At 64.2% G+C, this 20949-nt stretch overlaps 1 protein-coding gene across 1 annotated transcript; it reads left to right on the forward strand.

Annotated features, from left to right (window-relative positions):
- Positions 1–2656: 2656 nt before the first annotated feature.
- Positions 2657–9697, forward strand: KCNN4 (potassium calcium-activated channel subfamily N member 4). Its single transcript, XM_075071394.1, has 8 exons — positions 2657–2963; positions 4676–4771; positions 6305–6714; positions 7283–7412; positions 7694–7804; positions 8425–8543; positions 9243–9312; positions 9629–9697. The coding sequence occupies exons 1-8, from the start codon at positions 2763–2765 to the stop codon at positions 9695–9697; spliced, it is 1206 nt and encodes a 401-aa protein (XP_074927495.1). The 5' UTR covers positions 2657–2762.
- The last annotated feature ends 11252 nt before the right edge of the window (positions 9698–20949 follow it).

A 20949-nucleotide genomic window follows, 5' to 3' on the forward strand; every position in this document is an offset into this window, starting at 1 on the left:
CCCCTCGCCTTGGCGCTGAGATGAGCCAGCTCTGGGGTGGGATGCAAGTCTGGTTATACAGGGTCACCCCTTTCACCCGGCGCTGAGATGCAGACAGGCTTTTGGGTGTGGGGACGCGAGGGCTGTTATGCAGGGCCCCCCTCGCCTGGCTGAGATGCAGCCAGCTCTGGTGGGATGCGAGGGCTGGTTATACGGGTCCCCTCACCCGGCACGAAGATGCAGCCAGCTGTGGGGTGGGATGCGGAGGGCTGGTTATGCAGGGCCCTCGCTGGCGCTGAGATTGCCAGCCAGCTTCGTGGGAGGGGATGCTGAGGACTGGGTTCTACAGGTTCCCTCACCCGGCACTGAGATGCAGCCAGCTCTGGTGGGAGGCGGACCTGGTATACAGGGCCTCCCTCGCCCGGTACTGAGATGCAGCCAGCTCTGGGTGGGGCACTAGGGCTATAACAGAATTCAGAAAAGAACTATAAACTCATGGAGAATCGTCATCAATGGCTATTAGCCAGGCTGGGCAGGATGGATGTCCCTGCCTCTGTCGCCAGAAGCTGGGAATGGGCGACAGGAGCGATCACTTGATATCCCTGTTGTTCCTTCCCACTGGGGCACTGGCACTGGACACTGACAGAGGACAGACACTGGGCTGGATGGACCCTTGGTCTGAGCCAGCTGCCGTTCGTATGTTCTTCTGCAGGGACACCTCACCGGGTGCTGAATGCGGCTGCTTCTGGGCAGGCAGCGTGTAAACAGGGAACAAATCCCTAGCCCGTCCAGGTCGGGGGGGGTGTTCAGGGCGGGCAGGGCTGGGAACCCAGCCGGGGAAATCAAGGATGCTACAGGATGTGCCTAGGCTGAGTCAGGGTGGCAGCCTCCCTGTGACTCAAGCCCGCGGGGGGGGGCGGGACTGAGAGGGGCTGGGGGGTGATCAAAGCAGGGCAGAGGTGCTCTGATGAAACAGTCACACCTCTTCTTGGGGCACCAGCAGGGCTGGGTGGGAGCCCAGGGCTGGGCTGGCAGGGGCTGCAGGTCGGAGTGAGGTCCCGGAGCAGTGGGCGGGGGGTGGGGAGGAGCCCAGTCTGTGGCTTGACGGAGCCTTTCGTTGAAAACTATCCGACACCGCGCCGCCCCGGCTGGGGAAAGAGGAGATGAGGGGGGGGACAGGGGCGAGATGGCCAGCCCCACCCACGCTGGTCCAGAGCCAGCGGTGCCTGTCAAGGCCCCCACCCCGGGAAGCAGAACCACACCACCCGCCCTGGTCGGAGCCACCCAGAAGGGTGAGGGGGTATCACCCCCCACGCCCGTCCGGGGCGGGTCTGGGATCAGGTCCCACGCCACCCCCACCCCTGCCGGTGCCCTCACTCCCGACGCTGCAGCCCCGTAGGCCAGCCTGGGCTCCTCCCACCGCCCTGCCGGTGCCCCCTCACTCCCGACCTAGCCCCCACCCACCCCCCCGGCCTACCCGACCCAGCCCCTGCTACCAAGCCCTCGCCCGCTCGTCCTCACTCCCGGACCTGCAAGCCCCCCTAGCCCACCCGCCCCCCCGCCCTGCGTGCCCCCTCCCACTGACACCCACTAGCCCAGCCCGGCCCTCGCCCTGGGCCGCCTCACTCCAGACCTGCAGCCCCCACTAGCCCACCCTGCCCCCCCGACCCGCGGGCCCTACACTCCCGACTGCAGCCCCCACTAGCCCAGCCGCCCCCCTCGCCCACTGGCCCCTCACTCCGACCGCAGCCCCACTAGCCCAGCCCTGCCCCCCTCGCCCGCTGGTGCCCCTCACTCCCGACCTGCAGCCCCCACTAGCCCAGCCCTGGGCTCCTTCCCCCGCCCCTTTCGTCCCAAGACACTTGCTGCTCCGTCAAGTCCCTCCCCCCCGCCAGCCCTCGCCCTGCCCTGCCGCACCCAGGGGCCAGATCGCGGCGGGGCAGAGAAGGGAGCGACCCAGAGCCGAGCCCAGCAGCTGCCAGGTGCCCTCACCCGGCTGGGGATCCCCCCGCTCCATCCCTCTGCCTGCCGCCCTCCTCCCTGCCCACTGCCTGTCTGGGTCTGCCACCCTCCTCTGCCACCTTCCCCTGCCCACTGCCACCTTCCCTCCACCTTCCCTCTGCCACCTTCCCCTGCCTACTGCCACCTTCCCTCCACCTTCCCTCTGCCCCCTTCCTGCCACCTTCCCTCCGCCACCTTTCTCTGCCACCTTCCCTCCACCTTCCTCTGCCACCTTCCCCTGCCTGCTGCCACCTTCCCTCCACCTTCCCCTGCCACCTTCCCTCTGTACTAACACCCCTTCATCTTTCTCCTCCACCTTCCTTCTATCTTTTTATCACTCCATCTCTCTCTTCTACACTCCCTCCATTCTCTTCTCTCTTTGCCCGTCTCTTCCAAATTCCCTCCTTTTCTCAGTCTCACCCACTCCCTTTCTTCCGCCGTCTCTTTCTGCGGCTGTCCCATTCCAGTGGTCCTGGCACCTCTGCCAGGCTGATTCACTCGTGGACCTGTCTCTCCCCAGTCATCCCCTTCTCTCTCCCGCCCGGCCTTTTGCAGTGACTCTCACCCCCTCCTTCCTTCCTTCCCCACCCCCTCGATTTCTCCAGCTCTCTCTTTTCCTCTGTCCCCCCGTTTCTGCTCCGTGCCCCTGCCAGCCCACCTAGGGGTTGTGCCCCCACCCCGGTGTCACACTGGCTGCGTGCTGGTTGCTGAAGCGCCAGCGATGGGGACCAGCCGAGGGATCCCTTGCCCGCTGCCTGCCCAGACCCCCTTACGCCCATGAGATGGGAGTCAAGCAGAACCCCCCAGAAGCCACCGTCCTGCCTGTGCCGGGGGCGCCGGGCGAGAACCTGCGGCGGCTGCGGCAGCGGAAGGGGCTGCTGAAGGCCGAGGGGCAGCTGGCAGGCTGGGGCCTGGCCCTGGCGCTCGGGGGGATCCTGCTCATGGTGCTGCACACGGAGCTGGCCTGGTTCGGGGGCTGCAAGGTAGGACGGTGCCCCTCAGCCCCAACCCGCAGCCCCCCTACCTGCTTCCCCACCCTCAGCTCTGCTGGTGCCCCTCACTCTTGACCTGCAGCCCCTGCTAGCCCGGCCTGGGTCCACCCCACAGCCCTGCTGGTGCCCCTCACTCCTGACCCACAGCCCCTGCTAGCCCAGCCTGGGTCCACCCCACAGCTCTGCTGGTGCCCCTCACTCCCGACCTGCAGCCCCATCCCGGAACTAGCCGCCACGTGCTGGAATTCAGTGACTGGTGGCACCAGCCCCAGGCTGCAGAAACTTATTCAAATAATTTATTTAACCAGCCGTCAGCCACGGGCCGTTGGGGGAGGGGGGAAGTGTCAGAGTGGAGGGGCTGGGAGCCCGGACTCCTGGGTTCTATCTCTAGATCTGGGAGGGGGGTGGGTTCTAGTGGGTTAGATCACGGGGGAGGGGCTGGGAGCCCGGACTCCTGGGTTCTCATCTTGTCCTTTGCCGTAGAACCCAGGAGTCCTGACTCCCTGCTCTGGAATCTCGGTGGGGTTTGGCTAATGGCTGGGACTCTCCAGCAGCCAGTAGACCCTCCCAGTGATTAGCGGTGGGCCCAGCCTGGCTCGGTGTCTGGAACGGGCCCCTGGATCCATTCTGGGCCCTCTCCCAGAACCCTCCCTTCTGTGGGCATGTCAGGGCGGGAACCTGCAGATGGTACAGAAACAACCTGTACTGCAGGGAGCGGGGTGGGGGCGCTCCCCTGGTAGGTAGGGCTGGCCTGATCCCCCGTGTGGTGCTAGGGGAGCCGGGGGAGGCAGTGGGGAAACTGAGGCACAAGCAGAGCTCATTTTGACGTCTCGCTGGGCACCAGCTCCTGGTGCAGACCTTGGCCATCCCGCTCCCGCTCTTGGCACCATCCAGTCGTATGTGCAAGAAGCCGCCAAGACTGGCTGCTCCGATTGTTCCCAACACAATCGCGCCCTTCACCAGGGGTGTTGATTCTGGGCCAGTGACAGGATAAATATTGATCAGGAAGGAGGAGGTGGCAGCTTCATACGGAAGGAGATCGATCAATCATTGCACAGGGCATGGGGGGAGGGTGATCTGGGGGTTAGAGTGGGGGGCGGGCTGAGAGATAGGACTCCTGGGTTCTCTCCCTGGGTCTGGGAGGGGAGTGGGGTCTAGTGGTTAGAGCAGGGGGGAGGGGCTGGGAGTCCAGACTCCTGGGTTCTATCAGGGCTGAGTTCTGGGTTCCCTGCGTCTGCCTCTCTTTGAGTGGCCTTGCCCGCGCCCTGCCCTCTTCTCTGTGGCGAATCGTCCCGGCCTCGCTCCAAACCCTCCACCTGCCCCGGCAGCCCCGTGTTTGCTCAGGGTAGGGCTGCGACCTGAACTGGGCCGGAGGCAGCCGTCTGCCAGCAGAGCCACGGGACGGGGGGAGGGAACAGGCGGGGGGACGATTCCCACCCCCCGCTCCCTTGGGGCCCGGCTGTGGTGTCAGCCTTGGCTGGCGGCCGCTTTCCTGGGTTGATTACAAAGAACAATGAGATTTTGCACCGAGAGCTACTGGCGGGAGCGGGGGTGTCAAACACCCTAGATCCAGCCACCCTGGCTGGGGCGGGAATGGGGCTTGGGGCCTCTCCCCTCTAGGGGGTGCTGGCTCTGATCCAGCCCCAAGGCAGGGCCTGGCTGGCTCAAGGGGTTTCACCCCCATTTTCTCCTCCACCCCTCAGTGGTTTGCATATCTGTTCCTGGTGAAATGCCTCCTCTCGCTCTCCACCGCCACCCTGCTGGCCCTCATCCTCGCCTTCCATGTCAAGGAGATCCAGGTAAGGCCCCTGCCCCCAAATGTCCTAGGAACTCCCCCCACCCAGGCTTGCCTCTGATTCCTCCCACCCCCAAGAAGGCTCCCCTGCAGTGGGTGGGGTGGGGGTACATATGGGGTTCCCCTGTTTGGGACTGAAGCTCCCCCCAGCTGCTCTGAGCTCTTGGATCGAAAGTGGGCACCTCCTTATCAGCTTTTCCTAAGTCAAATTGGAACCCAGGAGTCCTGGCTCCTCCCCCCCTCCCGCCCCCGCACTCTAACCACTAGACATCACTCCACTCCCACAGCTGAGGGAAAAAACCCAAGAGTCCTGGCTCCCAGCCCCCACTCCAACCCCCCAAACCGGTGACAGAAAACGCTTACTGACTATTTTTCCATCAGTTGGGGACAGATTCCATCTAATCTCCCCATATCAGGCTGAGTCTGGGCTCCTCTAGCTGCCTCGGCTGCTGGTGGGTGACAGGGGCTGTGAGTTGTGGGTTGGCTGTTTATGTCCCTGCTGCACACACTCATACACACTCTCTCTCACACACACACAAAGACAAAGACACAGACACACACGCACACAAAGACACACACAGAGAGACACACAGAGACACACAGACACGCACACACACATACACACATGGGCACACACAGACACAGAGACACACATAGAGATACACAGAGATACGCACACGCACACACAGATACACACACGGGCACACACAGACACACATAGAGATACACACACGCACACACAGATACATGGGCACACACAGACACAGAGACACACATAGAGATACACAGACACAGAGATACGCACACAGACACACACGCACACACAGATACACACACGGGCACAGAGACACACAGACACACATAGAGATACACACACAGATACACACATGGGCACACACAGACACACAGACACATAGAGATACACACACAGACACACACGTGCTGTTGGAGTCCCAGCAGCCGGCAGGGTGGAAATGGGAGGTTGATCTTGCGAGGGTGGAAGTTTCCCGCCCCGGTTCTTGGCGGGAGAGCGAGGAGATCCCGGCTGTGAGTCACCGCACACACACACGCCTCTGGGCTCAGACAGACACACGCCTCATGGCCCAGACAGGGAGCAGGGCTCAGCCCCCCCGGCAGTGGGTCACCCGCCCCCCCACATCTCGGTCCAGCCTCTCCTGGGCCCCTCTAGCAGGAGAGTAGCTCTGGGTCTCCCTGTCCCTGCCCTGATGGCCCCTGGGGGGCCAGGCAGTGGGGGGCCGTGACTGGCCCCTACCCGCAGCAGGGGGCCGGGTGGGGGGTTGCTCCACTGAACTGAGGATCCTCTCCCAGGCAGGGGCAAATCCCAGAGAGGCAAGAAAGATGGAGAAAGTGAAAACAAAAGAAACAGTGACCGAGGGGTGTGTGTGTGTGAAGTCAGGACTCCTGGGTTCTCTCCCTGGCTCCGGGAGAGGAGTGGGGTCTGATGGGTTAGAGCCGAGGTCGGGGGGGAGCCCGGACTCCTGGGTTCCATGCTCTCCTCCTCTCTCGCCCCCCACAGCTCTTCATGCTGGACAACTCGCTCCAGGACTGGCGCCTCGCAGTGAGCGGCCCCAAGCTGGGCCTGATCCTGCTGGAGCTCCTGGTCTGCTCCCTGCACCCCTTCCCCATGGGGGGCTCCCCGTGCCTGGCCCCCGAGCTGGCCCCCCTGGCCTCCTTCCTGCCAGGAGCCGAGACGCCGCTGTCGCTGCTGATGTTCCTGCGGCTGTACCTGGTGCCGCGGGCCTTGCTGCTGCAGAGCCGGGTGCTGGGGGACGCCTCATACCGCACCATCGGCTCCCTCAACCAGATCCGCTTCCAGTACCCGTTCGTCCTGCGCCTGCTGGTCAACCGCCAGCCCGGCCGGGTGCTGCTGGTGCTCACCCTGGGGCTCTGGCTCACCGCCTCCTGGGTGCTGGCCGTCTGCGAGAGGTGTGGCGGGTGCGGGCAGCCCGGGGCCCCGGGGCATGCCGGGAAAGCGGCCAGCGTAGGCCCCGAGTGCATTGTGGGAGGGCAGGCCCGGCCCCGGGGCACGGCCGGGATGCAGGCAGCTGAGGGCCCTGGCGCGTCGTGGGAAACAGATAACTTCAGGTCCAGCTGCACTGTGGGAAAGTGGTCCAGGGCCAAAGTGCATTGTGGGAAAGAGGCCAACTTAGGGCCCAAGTGCACCATGGGAAAGCAGGTTAATTTAGGCCCAGGTGCATCATGGGAAATCATCCATAGGCCAAGGTGCATCATGGGAAAGTGGCCATAGGCCAAGGTGCGTCATGGGAAAGTGGCAAAGGCCCAGCAGCATGGTGGGAAAACCGGCAATTGAAGGCAAAAGAGCAGCATGGAAAAGGGGCCAAGCAGCCAGGTGCATTGTGGGTTGAGGGGCTCCCGCTGTAGGCCCAAGGGCATGCTGGGAAAGCAGCCAGGCAGAAGGCCCAGGGGCATTGTGGGGGCGGGGGAGGCTCAGTGGGGGGTCTCTGATGCTGTCTCTGTGCCCCCCATGCCACAGGGAGAATGGAGCAGGGCACCTGGAGGGGACACTGTGGGTCATCCCCATCACCTTCCTCACCATCGGCTACGGGGATGTGGTGCCAGTGACGGTGTGTGGCCGGCTGGTCTGTCTGTGCACTGGCATCCTGGTAAGGGCCCTGGCCCCCACCCCTGGCCCCCTAGTGCTGCCCTAAGGCCAGCTTCCCCCCCCCCTCCTCCTGCAGCACAGCGCCCCCTAGTGCCGCCCTGGGGCCAGCCCCCTCCCCCCGCAGCACAGCGCCCCCTAGTGCTGCCCCGGGGCCAGCTCCTCCCCCGCAGCACAGCGCCCCCTAGTGCCGCCCCGGGGCCAGCTCCTCCCCCGCAGCGCAGCGCCCCCTACTGCTGCCCTAGGGCACTCCCTGGCTAATCGCATCCTCTGTCTCTGCCGCAGGGCGTTGGCTGCACAGCCCTGCTGGTGGCAGTGGCAGCTGACAAAATGGAGTTCAACCGGGCGGAGAAACACGTTTACAACTTCATGATGGACATACAGTGCACTAAAGAGGTGAGGCAGAACCCAGGCATCCGGCCCCCAGCCTCTCTCCCACCCTGCTCTAACCACTAGACCCTACTCTCCTCCCAGAGCTGGGGAGAGAACCCAGGAGTCTGGGCTCCCAGCACCCCTGCTCTGACCTCACTCCCCTCCCGGTGCCGGGAACGTGGCTGATTTACAAACATCCTTCAGTGGGTGGGGATGGGAAACGCTCCCGGTGCCTGCTGGGGGTGGGGGGGAGAGGGCAGGGCCCCATGTGCCCCCCTCCCCGCCCAGGCCCTGATCCCCCTTCCCCCCCCAGGCATGCTGGGGCTTGGCTGGGCCTGCACAGGCTAAGCAAACACAGGGGCATTGTGAGCAAGTGGCCAAGCCCTGGAAATCCAGGTGCATTGTGGGATGGGGGAATACTAAGACCCCAGGTGCATGGTGGGAAAGTGGCCAACCCTGTGGCCCAGGTGCATTGTGCGAAGTATAGGGAGGAACCTCAGAGTTCAGGTGCCTTGTGCCCCTCCCCATCCCACCCCAAGGGCCCATGGGTCCCAGGTTCGGAGGGGAGGTAGGGCACAGCTGCCCCTGTGCATTGTGGGAAGGATGAGGGGCCCAGGATCCTGACATGTCTCTGTCCCCCCCAGATGAAGAACTCGGCCGCCAACGTCCTGCAGGCGGCTTGGCTCTTTCACAGACACAGCAAGGCCAGGGCCGGGCGTCCGGCCCGGACCCATCACAGGCGCTTGCTGGCGGCCATCCACAGGTGAGTGACAGCACCCGGACGCCTGGGTCCGCTCCTGGCCTGTAGGGGTGGGGGCGATGGGATCTAGTGGTTAGCACACAGGGCTGGGAGCCAGGACTCCTGGGTTCTCTCCCCAGCTCTGGGAGGAAACTGGGGAGCCCATGGCTGGGCTAGCAGGGGGCTGTGGGTTGGGCATGAGGGGCACCAGCTGAGCTGTGCTGGGGGAAGGGCGGGAAGCCCAGGGCTGGGCTAGCAGGGGGCTGTGGACTGGGAGTGAGGGGCACTGACAGAGCTGGGGTGGGGCAGGGCTGGGCTAGCAGGGGCTGTGGGTCGGGAGTGAGGGGCACCAGCTGAGTTGTGCCGGGTGTGTGGTGGGGGAGCCCATGGCTGGGCTAGCAGGGGCTGTGGGTCGGGAATGAGGGGCATTGGCAGAGCTGAGGGGGGAGGGGGCAGGGCTGGGCTAGCAGGGGGCTGCAGGTCAGGAGTGAGGGGCACCAGCGGGGCTGGGCTGGCAGGGGGCTGTGGGTTGGGAGTGAGGGGCACCTGCTGAGCTGTGCCGGGGGGTTGGGGGGCCCATGGCTGGGTTAGCAGGGGCTGCGGGTCGGGAGTGAGGGGCACCAGCTGAGCTGTGCGGGGGGTTGGGGGGCCCATGCTGGGTTTAGCAGGGGCTGCGGGTCGGGAGGAGGGGCAACCAGCTGAGCGCTTTCTCCGGTTCTGCAGGTTCCGGGAGGTCCGATTCGCACCGAAGCTCCGGGACCATGGGTTAACACCCTGGCGGACATTGTCGAAGGTGAGTCCAGGGGGTGCTGCACGTCCCAGCGGAGGGGAGTCTTTGAATCTGGGAGGATCCACACCTGGCTCCCCTCCCAGAGACCCCTAAGTAACCCACCCACACAGCCCCCTGCTTCGGGGACAATACGCTTAGATACTGCAGGGAGAGCCAGCGAGGGGGGGCTGGGGGCCGGACTCCTTGGGTTCTTCCCCCGGCTCCGGGGGCGGTAGTGATCGGTTTATGTTGCTATTGTGTGTTAGAGCAGGCCGCTTTCCCACAATGCCCGGTTTTTCTGCCTTCCCCTCGTTGCATGACATTCTCTGCCGACGCTCAGCACCGGGCTCAGCACTCCCAGCGGGCCTGGAGAGCGAATCACACCCTGGACCAGAAGCTGGAGCCCTGACAAGGTGGTGACGGCCGCCCTGGGAGGTCCAACAACCGACAGGAGCCGTGGCTGCTACAGCCCCAGGACATGCAGGACAGGTGGGCAACGTGCCCCACCTCCGACCCGTAGCCACCTGCCAGCCCAAGCCCCGCCGGTGCCCCTCACTCCGACCCGGCAGCCCCCTGCCCAACCACCCCGCCGGTCCCCTCACTCCCGACCCGCAGCCCCCTGCCAGCCCGCCCCCCGCCGGTGCCCTCACTCCCGACCCCAGCCCCTGCCTAGCCAGCCCCGCCGGTGCCCTCACTCCTGACCCGCAGCCCCCTGCCAGCCCAGCCCCGGCCGGTGCCCTCACTCCTGACCCTAGCCCCCTGCCAACCAGCCTGCCCGCCTCCCACCCCAGCTCTGCCGTGCCCTCACCCCCGACCGCACCCCCGATAGAACCAGCCCTGCCCCCCCCACTAGTTCTGCCTGCAAATCCACAAGCCCCCCTTTCCCCCCCCACCCCTTAGTGTGTGGGGGGAGGGGGGCGCTGGGATGTGAAATGTAAAGGGCCAGGACCCTCGTTTTGGTTCCCCCTGGGGCGAGATTAACCTCTGGCTCCGTTTCTCTCTGCTTTGCAGGCCGGTGAGGAGTTCTTGGCCCGGCGTTGGAGCCCAGACCCTGGTCCAGGGGGTGCCTGCCCCATTGGGACTTGCATGGACTCAGCCCCCTGTACCCTGACTGGGACTGAAGGAGATGCCACTTGGGGGGCTGGGAATGGGTGGACAACAGCGCTCCCTGGTGGCCGCAGGCTGCCTGTGCTCACCCCAGCTCCAAAGTGCAAGAGGGTTGCACCCCCAAAGGGGGGCTGGTTAGATCACGGCCGCCGTCAGGTGAAATATGGAAGGCACACGTCTTCCTCGAGGGGCTCCCTACTGGGGAGCGACCCATGCACAGGCCCACGCTTTACGGCAGGACACTCCGCCAGCTGCGAATTGGCGTGCAAAGACCCAAGCTGCAGATGGAAGGCACGTGCTTTGCACCAGTAATTTGATTGTGAACAGGCGTGCGAGGGATCCAGCTGTGAGCCAGGGAAGGCCCATGCTTTGCATGAGGGGATCGCTGAGTGCGAGCAGCCCTGCGTGGGACTGAGGGTGAGAGACAGACAGTGCGTGCTCTGCACAAGAGGTGCTGTGACTGGCAGCAGGCGGGCGAGGGATCCAGGATGTGAGGGAGGGAAGACACAAGCTTTGCACAAGGGGCTCGGGGATTGTGAAGGCAGGTCCATGCTGTGCACAAGGGCGAGTGGTGAATGTGAGCTGTTGTGCAAAAGAACCAGGCTGTGAAACACAGCCAGCTTGCCCTTTGCACCAGGGGCAGCGTGACTGTGAACAGGCATGTGAGGGATGCCAGCTGTGAAACACGGCAGACACATGCTTTGCACCAGGGGCTCTGGCATGTGAGGGACCTAGTGTGCGAGACTTGGAAAGCACCTGCTTTGCAAAAGGGGCTTTGGGATTGTGAGCAGCCGTGCGAGCCTCTAGAAACGTGAAATAGAGCACATGGGTGTCATAACAGGTGGCAGCTCAGCGTGCAAGGCGGCTAAGTGTGAAAGAGCGGCTCCCCTCTTTAGACAAGGCTGTGCACACTCGTACCACTCGCTCAGGAAGCAGACCACGGAGGGCACAACCCTCACCCAGAGCAAATGGCCGTGCATACAGCACCAGGCGCGCCCAAGGCCGGTTCTTGTCGCTACCCAGCCTAGAGCACCAGGAAATAGCCAGGGCAGGAACGGCCCCTTGAGTGTGAGGTTTAATGCAGGGGACGCCGGTGCCTTGCACATTTCAGCCAAGAGACAAACCTGAGTTCTTGGCCCTTGTGGGCACTAGGGCCTTCCTGGTTCCCCCTCCTGCCCCAGACTCAGGACATGAACCCAGGCATCCTGGCCAAAGCCCAGCTCCCGATTCCCTTCTGCTTCCCTAAACTGCCCACTGTGGTTTCAGTTCTCGCTCACGCACTGTCCTAAACCCCCGGAGGTGACTGCATCTCAGCACCGAGGAGTCCCTGTATAAACAGTCCCTGGGCTCCACCTCAGAGGTGGCCGCATCTCAGTGCCAGGCAAGCGGTGCCTGTTTAGCCATTTGGGCTGACAGTCAGGAACATCTCAGGCAAAACTAGGAACCAGAAGTGTATGTGTGGTGGAGGGGGACGGACGGACTGGAATTCCCTAAATTAACATGCCATGACAGCCCCAGCGGGGTTAGACTGAGGGGGTTGAATACCCTGCAGACATGGTTGGGGGGCGTTTTGTAGCTGCCAGCTATTTGGGGCACAGACCAGCTTTGAGGCTGGGGTTTGTTCAGTGGGTGGCGTCCGGGCAGGGGGGGGGGGGGGACTGAGGCATCCCTACAGTCCCCCAAATGCCAAGCCGTGCTGCCGTACAGCACCTGGCACGTGGGGCCCGGAGGTGGCGGATTCCCAGCTGTGCTGCTGTACAGCCCCTGGCGCGGTGGCTCCCGTCGGTCTGATGGTTACAAACCCAGCTGCTGCATTGGAAATAAAAGAGCCGCTTGCCCACGTGCCCACCTTGGCCTCTCTTACTTCCTTCTGAGCTCGCCTGCCTGGGGTCCAAAAATCCTCCCCTCTCCCCCTTCAGCAGCTCCCTTCCCCACACCAGCGCCCCCTCACCCCATAAAGGGCCCCTGCAGCCCCTTCCCCACCAGTCACCCCCAAAACCTGGTAGCCCACCCGCTCAGCTCCCTCTCCGCCACTCACCCCCACTGTCCCCCCTGCATCCTGCCCCCTACTATGCCGCCCCCCTTTCACAGCCCCCCCCCCTTCACCTACATTCACCAAGGCCCCCTCAATCTCAGGGACACTCCCTTTCTACTCCACTGCCCTGTTTCGTTTCCCCAACCCTAGGGGCTCTCCAGGACTTCTGGGTTCGCGCCTCCCTTGGGAGCTCGGCCTGGTCCCGAAAGAGAAGGAGCTGTGGCGCGGGGATGCTGGAAAGATGGGGTGGTGGGGATCAGCTTCAGGGGTTGAGAAGCCCTCGCCCCCCCGTCCACAGTTTTCAGCATGGGTTGGGTGGGAGAGGTGGCCCGAGAAATCACCAAGTGCCCCCACGCCAAGGTCCCAGTGCCCCCTGGGGGTGGGGGGAAAAAGTCGTGAATAAAGACGCGCTTTAGTGTTAATTAGGAACAATCTAATTAGAACAAGGCTCAGGTCACTCAGTAGCAGCCAGACCCAGGATGGGACCAGCACCCCTAGAGGGGAAAGGCCCTGTGCCCCTTCCCTGCGCCCCATGACCACCAGTCCTGCCATGGGCCGGATGGGAGCCAGCACCCTAGAGGGGAGAGGCCTCCATGCCCTTCCTGCCCTCCATAGGCAGGTAGCAGCTGGCGCCCCTGCAGGGCATAGGCCCCGTGGGGCCCGCTCAGGCCGGGGTGAGGAAGCTGTCCAGGCTGTAGACGCCCAGGGCGGGCGGCTGGTTCCGGATCCGATGCCAGAGGTAGCGGGGTAGGCGCTGGAAAACCCCCCCACAGGGACAGCGAAGCAGGAGGCCCCGGGCTGGTGCCGCCCTCCATGGCGGCCCAGTGCCGGCGCCCCTCAGCGCCTCCCACAGGTGGCGCAAAGGAAGGCGGCGCCCTCAGCTGCCAGAGTGATGCCCGCAGGAGGTGGAGAGGCCCCGGAAGGGCCGGGCCGCAGCCGCACAGCCGGTGCCCTGGCCCCGGCGGTGGCGAGCGGACTGGGCCGCCCGGCCGTAGCGCACCCGCAGTCTGGGCACCAGAAGTGTCGGTGCCCGTGGCATCCAAGGAGCGCTCAGGCCTGCGTTGCCAGGCTGGCCGGCCACCACCTCCTCCCGCCTACCAGTGTCCGCCTCCAGCTCCACCATGATAAAGTCTCGTCCCCGGCCTCTGGTTGCCACACCCCGGCCAGGGCTCCTGCCAGCCCACCGCCCGGCCGCTACTCCAGCTCCAGCACTGGGGCAGCTCGTCAGGTGGCTGGGCACCAGGTGGGGAGCAGGGGGGCCCGCGGAGAGGGGGGAAGTTTGAGCGGGGCCTGGGGTGGCGGCACTGTTTGGTTGAGCGGGGAAAGGTAGGCCGTGAGCTGGAAAGCCGTGGGCTGAGCGTCTCCGGCTCGTCTGGAAGCTCCCCACCATCTGGTTGCCCCATCGGCACGAGCCCCTTGGAGTCAGGGAGCAACGGAACCAGGCGAAGGGTCACCGCATCCACGCCGTGCTGAGCGCGGGCTCGGCTTCCAAGACAGAAAGGCGGGAGCTCCTCAGCCCGCAGGGGCATGGGGTGGAGCGGACTCACGCCAATTGGCCTTCCAAGATGGCCACCGGGTCCTCAGCTCCCCACCACCACGGTCCGGAAAGAGTGGAGAGGACTGGCGCCACCAAGCTCGCCAAGATGTGCCTCCTCCTTGAGTGCGCCGGTGGTGGGGGCTCCCACCAATCAGGTTCTCCAAGATGGCCGCTGCTCCTCGGTTTTGTATGACCAGCCGTCCTGAGAGGGCTCCCGTCAATCTGGCCATCCAAGGTGGCCGCCTGCTCCTCAGTATTGATGACTAGTGTCCTGAGAGCGCTCCCACAACCTGACCATCCAAGATGGCTGCCTGAAATGTGCTCCGCCAATTTGGCTGTCCAAGATGGCGCCTGAAGCACGCTCCCGCTAACTGGCCTCATTGGCTGTGGCGGACTCATGACAACTTGCTGTCCAAGATGGCCGCCGCCCCTCGTCCTCCATGTTCATTGGCTGGGCAGGACTCATGCCAACTGGGCCTAGGCGGCTGAACTTCCGTCCCAGGTCGGTCTACGCTGCCGGGTTCCTTTGGGCCTTCTGTGCCCTGCTCCTTGCTCGCTGTCCGGGCCCAGGCATCTGACGCTCCTTCCTCTGCTCCACACGCCTGCCAGGGCAGGCCCCACCCTGCTGCTTCCTGAGGCTGGAGAACCCTCCAGCTGGGGGGCGGGCAGGGAACATCCCCAGACCTGCCTGGTTCTTCCCGGCGCTGGCAGCTGGTAGACGTAGGGGTGAGGGAGCAAGCCGGCCCCGTCCGCTCACCCGGATGCCTGCTGTGCCGCTTGAGGTTGCACTTGAGTGTTCTGGTGAAGGCGGGGCTGGTGGGAGAATCTCTTTCCACCCTCGGGCAGCGCTGTGCTTCCTCCGGGCAGAGAGTGGGAGGCTGTCTGGGGACGCCGGGCCAGCTCCTGGGCATGCTCCTGGGCGTGCTGGAGGTAGTGCCACTCCTCCACGAAGACCTGGCAGCACTCCTGGCACTGGTAGGCCCCGAACGCCTGGGTCCCTGGGGCGGCAGCAGGCCCCGGGCGGAAGGGGACAATGATGTTCTCCAGAGGCAGGGATTTTGTGGTGAAGGGGGGAGCCAGCAGGTTTGGCGCCAAGGGCCGAGGTGGGCGCAAGGGGGGCAGGGAGGTGGGGGCGGTGGTCTCCCCGTCGTCATCGCTGCTGGAGGCTTCCAGGCCTTCCCATGAGAGGCAGTTCTTAGCATTCTCCTGGGGGGATGAAATGGGGTAAGTTGGGGAGGGGGGAAGCACCCCCATGCCACCTCCTGTGATACAGCACCCCCTACTGACACACTGGGGAATCAGGGCCAGTCCTGACTCAGGGTTCCCCACCTCCTGTAGCACAGTCCCCGTCTTGCTGCTGGGGGGCGGGGGCGGGGAGGCAGCCCTCACTGCCACGGGAAATTCCCCCGTCTCACCCCCTGAAGCACATCAAGCTCTTTATGGAGTCCCCACACAATGAACAGGACGTAGAGTAAAGTTCTGAGTCCAGACCAAAACTACCCACCCTAAAATGACAGTCACGTATGCAAAGTTCATGCACTTCCTGTCTCAAACTGTTAAGCAGCCCCCCCGCCCCCCTCCAGAGGCAGCCGCATCTCAGAGCCGGGTGAGGCGTCCTGTGTAAACAGCCTCTGCCCCACCCCAGAGGTGGCTGCATCTCCTGCCCAAGGTGGGCACTCGCTGCTCAGACACAAGTGCCGGGACATACCAGTCGCAGTGGCAGCTCCTCCAACAGGCCATCTTCGGTCACTTCAATCTCGGCCCCAACCTCCATTGCTGGCACCGGGTCCATGGCTGCCTGGAAGCAAAGCGGGGAACACACTGAGTGGATCGGCGGCAGCTTGCTGCGCCCCCCACCACCCTGACAGGACTTCACAAGTGCACAGCGGCCTGCTGCCTCCGGTAGGGCGAGGGGGCGAGAAACTGAAGCACACAAGTGGGGATGTGGACATGGTCGCACAAAGGAGAGGATAGAACCCAGGAGTCCTGGCTCCCAGGCCCTCTGCTCTAACCACTAGACCCCAGGACCCCAGTCCCCTCCCAGAGCCAGTGAGAGAACCCAGAGTCCTGAGAAGGCAGAGGAAATCAGACCTCAGTTTTCGGGGTGTGTGTGTGTGTGTAAATTTTAGATAACCTGGGAGAGGAGTGGGGTCTAGTGGGTAGAGCGGGGGGGGCTGCCCAGGGCCTGTGCGGCCAACCTGGGGGTTCTTGCCTGGCCCGGGGTGCAGACACCCAGCCCAGCACCTGCTCGTGCACGGTGCTCGCTGGATCCCAAACACCCCGTGGGAGGGGGAGCAGCTCCCTCTGGCCCCCGCCCCAGCCCCAGCCAGCCCGGAGCTGGCAGCCGGGGGGGATGCTGGGAAGTGTAGTTCCACCCCCACCCCGCCATCAGCTGCGGGCTTTAAATGGCCCAGAGCTACGGAGCGGGAGGAGGGACAATGTGGCCTGTTTGTCTGGTACAGGGAAGGGGCCTCTGCTGGAGGGGGTGGGGACAGGGAAGCGGGTGCGGGGAGAGGGTGGCAGGCTGTAGGGGGGAAGGGGCACTGGGGGTCTCTGGAGGGATCCCGGGAAGGGAGGGGGGCGGGGAGGGGGGCTGGGGGTCAGTTTGGGGAAGGAGGTGGGGGCTCTGTGGGGAGGGGGGTCAGTGCGGGAAGGGGTGTGGAGGGCTGGGGAGGGGGGGCAGGGGAGGGGGCTGGGGGTCAGTGCAGGGAGAGGGAAGGGAGGGGGTGGGAGGGGCTGGGGGGGTCAGTGCGGGAAGGGGGAAGAGGGTGGGGCTAGTTGTGGGGGGGGGGCATGGCAGGGCGGCAGGGGGTGGGGCTGGAGAGGGATGATTGGGGAGGGGTGGGGGGCTGGGGGTCACTGGCGGAAGGGGGGTGGAGGCTGTGGGGAGGGGGGGCGGGGAGGGGGGCTGGGGGTCAGTGGGGGAAGAGGGAGGGGGGCTGTGGGGGGGGGGCAGTGGACAGAGGGGTGGAGGCTGTGAGGGGAGGGGGGCTTCTCCCCGCCGGAGGGGCTGGGGGTCAGTTGGCAGGGAGAGGGAAGGGGGGTGGGAGGCTGTGGGGATGGGGGGGGGCAGGGAGGGCGGGGTCACGCTGCAGGGAGAAAGGGGGGGAAGGGGGTGGGAGGCCTGTGGGGGGGGCGGGGAGGGGCCGGGGTCAGTGTGGGAAGGGGGTAGGGGTAGGGGGTGGGTCATGTGCAGGGAGGGAAGGGGAGTGGGGCGGGGAGGGGCTGGGGGTCAGTCTATGAAGTCCGGGCACGTGGGAAGGGGGTGGGGCGGGGGAGGAGGGGCGTGAAGGGAGGGGGAGGCTCTCCCTCTGGCCGGGGGGTCACTGCGGGAAGGGGGGTGAGGCTGTGGGGAGCGGGGGCGGGAAGGGGCTGGGTGCAGGTGCAGGGAGGGGGCTGTGGGGGCGGGCCACGGGGGGCAGCCCCAGAGCGGGGGTCCTGGGGGGCGCTGGGTCTCTCCCCGCTTCCGGCCAGGCTGGGGCGGTCCCCTGTTCGGGGTTAATTTGTCGCCCCGCGCGTCTGGCGGGGGGGGATTTCTGAGGCAGCGGGAGCCGGGTCCGACCCGAGCGCGAGTTTCCAGGCTTCTCGTCCTGGATTAATCCGCCCCCTGCTCCAACCCCTCGTCTCGTCCCGCCCCGCTCCGCGAGGCCATGCGGAGAACCTAGGCGTCCCTGCGCATTGCGCACCACTGTTCCTCCCGCCTCGTTCTGGCGGTGGAGGCCACGCCCTTAAGAGGGGTTCTATTTCTATCCTGTCAGAGCAGTGCGCATGTGCTGTCACTGCGTTGCACAGCATGGCGTGAAGCCGCCATTTTGGACACGCCTCCCTCGCGCGCAGGCGCATTCGCGAAACAACGGTGGCGAGCAGGTTCGTTGCAGCCGGCGCCTAGATGCTCTGTTCGGCGCCCGCCGGGTTTACCCCGCAGTTCTGTCCCGCCGGACCTCTCACGCGGCACGGTATCCCTCAGTCCCAGTGAGCCGCCCCGGTATCCCTCCGCCGTTACCGGGGAGACAGCCCCGGCTTCTGCTCGCAGGCAGCCAGCGCTCAGGTATCGTTCCGCGGGCGGGGTAAATAGCGCCGGGTCAGACGCGTCACATTGCGCGTATCCCTCGAGGGGCGTGGCGGTTGAGACGATCTTACCCAGTCCGGTATCCCTCGCGGTAGTTAGTTCGGGCTTCTCTTTACCCTGGGGATATAATCACTGCGTCGGTTTGTGTAGGTGCTGCGGCCTCTTCCGCCGCCCGCTGAGCCGCGCAGGGGCATGCTAGGGGGGATCCCTCGCGGGTGCGCACATCCACTTCGCCCATCCGCTTCCATTTGATATAAGCGCCCGTTCGCTCCGCGGCGGTGAGGCCGCCGGTGCACCCACTGTATCCCTCCGCGGGCTGCACAGTTCCTGGTGAGGTGATGCGTCCACTTCTCTGCGATCATCACTGGCATGGCCGTATAGCCTGGGGTCCACGGTCACTATAAGCTCCCAGGCCCGGCACCTCAACATCCCTCCTGTATCCTCCAGGTCCCCTATACTCCCAGCCGCGGCACCCACACCCTACCTGTATCCTCCACGGTCCCATAGCATCCAGCCCGGCACCTCACACCCTCCTGTAATCTCCAGCGGTCTATAGCTCCCAGCCCGGACTTCACACCCTCTCTGGTTAATCCCCCCTCCACGGTCCCTATAGCTCCTCAGCCCGGCTACCATCACACCCTCCTGTATCCTCCACGGTCCCTAAAGCTCCCAGCCCGGCACCTCACACCCTCCCTGTATCCCTTCCACGGTCGCCTATAGCTCCCAAGCCGGCACCTCAACCCTCCTGTATCTCCAACGTCCCTATAGCTCCCAGCCGCACCCATCACATCCCTCCTGTATCCGCTCCACGTGTCCCTATTAGCTCTCCAGCCCGGCACCTCACATCCTCCTATATCCCACGGTCCCTATAGCTCCCAGCCCGGCCCTCACCATCCTCCTGTATCCCTCCACGTCTATAGTCCCAGCCGGCACTCACATCCCTCCTGGTACTCCCTCCACGGTCCCTATAAGCTCCCAGCCGGCACCGTCACATCCCTCGCTGTAAACCTCAGCGGTCCTATAGCTCCACCGGACCTCACACCCTCTGTATCCCTCCGGTCCTTAGCTCCCAGCCCGGCACCATCACATCCTCATGTATCCTCCACGTGTCCCCTATAGCTCCAGCCACCGGCACTCACATCCTCCTGTAATCCCTCACGGTCCTATAGTCCCAGCCCGGCACTCACATCCCATCCTGTATGCCCTCCACGGTCCGCTATAGCTCCAGCCGGCACCTCAAATCCTCGTTGTATCCCTCCACGGTCCCTATAAGGCTCCCCAGCCCGGCACTCACATCCCCTTATCTCGCACGGTCCTATAGCTGCCAGCCCGGCACCCTCACATCTCCTCCTGTAGATCCCTCCACGGTCCTACTAGCTCCCAGCCTGGCAACCTCATATCCTCCTGTATGCCCTCCACTGGTCCCTATAGCTCCCAGCGGCACCTCATATCCTCTGTATCCCCCACGGTCCCTAATGCTGCCACCTGGCACCTCACAGCCTCTCCTGTATCTCCACGGTCCTATATGCTCCCAGCCGCACCGTCATATCTCCTGATCCCTCACACGGTCCCTATAGCTCCATGCCTGGCACCTCATATCCCTCCTGTATCTCCACGGTCCTATAACTCCCAGCCTGGCACCTTACAGGCTCTCCTGTATCCCTCCAGGTCCATATAGGCTCCAGCCTGGCAGCTAATCCCTCCTGTATCCCTCCACGGTCCATATAGCTCACGCCCCAGCCCGGACCGTCCATCCCTCTGCTATTCTCCACGCGTCCATATAGCTTCCAGCATGTATCCCTCCACGGTCCCATATAGCTGCCCAGCCCGGCACCTCACAGTCCTTCCTGTATCCCTCCCACGGTCCATATAGCTCCAGCCCGCACTCCACAGCTTCCTGTATCCCATCCCACGCGTCCCTATAGCCCCAGCTGGCACCTCAATTATCCCTCCAAGGCCACGTAGCCCAGAAGTGATGGCCCCCATATCCGTTGTGGGCGGTATAACCCAGGGGGGCGGTCATTGCCTGCCCCCATATTCCTCCGCAGGCCTGTAACCCCTAATAACATCTTATCCTCCGCAGGGTATTGTAATCCCAGTGGTGCTCCCTCGGGTGGGTCAAACCCCAGAATCTCAGCTGAGGAGGAACTTATCGGCAGCAACTCCTGCCCCGTATCCATCACAGGGCTGGTACCCCTGGTCTGATAACCCAGCGCTTTAAGAGCAGGTAATATTTCTCACACGTGGGCTAATAGTTCCCACACAGGGGCTGGGCTAGGGGTGGGCTGACGTGGTTTCCAGCATATTCGGGTCGGAGTTTGGTCCATGGCTTTCGGCCCCCCTCTGCCCCTCAGCATCTTGTCAACTCTTCTTCTCATGGTATCGCTCCACATCGCTGGAAAAGTAGTCGTGGCTCTGCTGCTGCGCAGGTTAGGTAGTTTTCTGTGCTGGTTTGCTCCTCCACTGGGCTGGGTAAAATAGTCCTGAGTGGTTCACCACCTCTCCAGTATCCTCCACCTTCTGTGCTAGTGTCCTTCTGCCAGGAAGGATAATTTGGTGGCAGGAGAAAACTGGCCTGTCTTCCCACCGTGTCTTTTGTCTTACCTGGTTTAAATCCCCGGTGTGCTTCACATGTCGAGTAAATAGACCCAGTAATGGGTGTCTCTCTGTGATATCACCTCCTGCAGTGTGGAGAAATAGTCCGCAAGGAGTGTGCCTTCACACATGTAAGGGTATCCATTGCCATACCAGGGAAATGTCCCAACGCCCTCTTTGTATGGTATCTCTCCACCCCACTGGGGAAATAATGCCTGGTGCTGTCACATTCTCCCTCCTCCTCACCCTGCGCGTGTCCCTCCGCCACAGCGCGGTCGCTTGATCGTGACTCTCGCCGCCCGCCGCAGGCGGCTTGCC

The sequence above is a fragment of the Chelonoidis abingdonii genome, chromosome 11, assembly GCF_003597395.2.
Source record: "Chelonoidis abingdonii isolate Lonesome George chromosome 11, CheloAbing_2.0, whole genome shotgun sequence".
Taxonomy (NCBI): domain Eukaryota; kingdom Metazoa; phylum Chordata; order Testudines; family Testudinidae; genus Chelonoidis; species Chelonoidis abingdonii.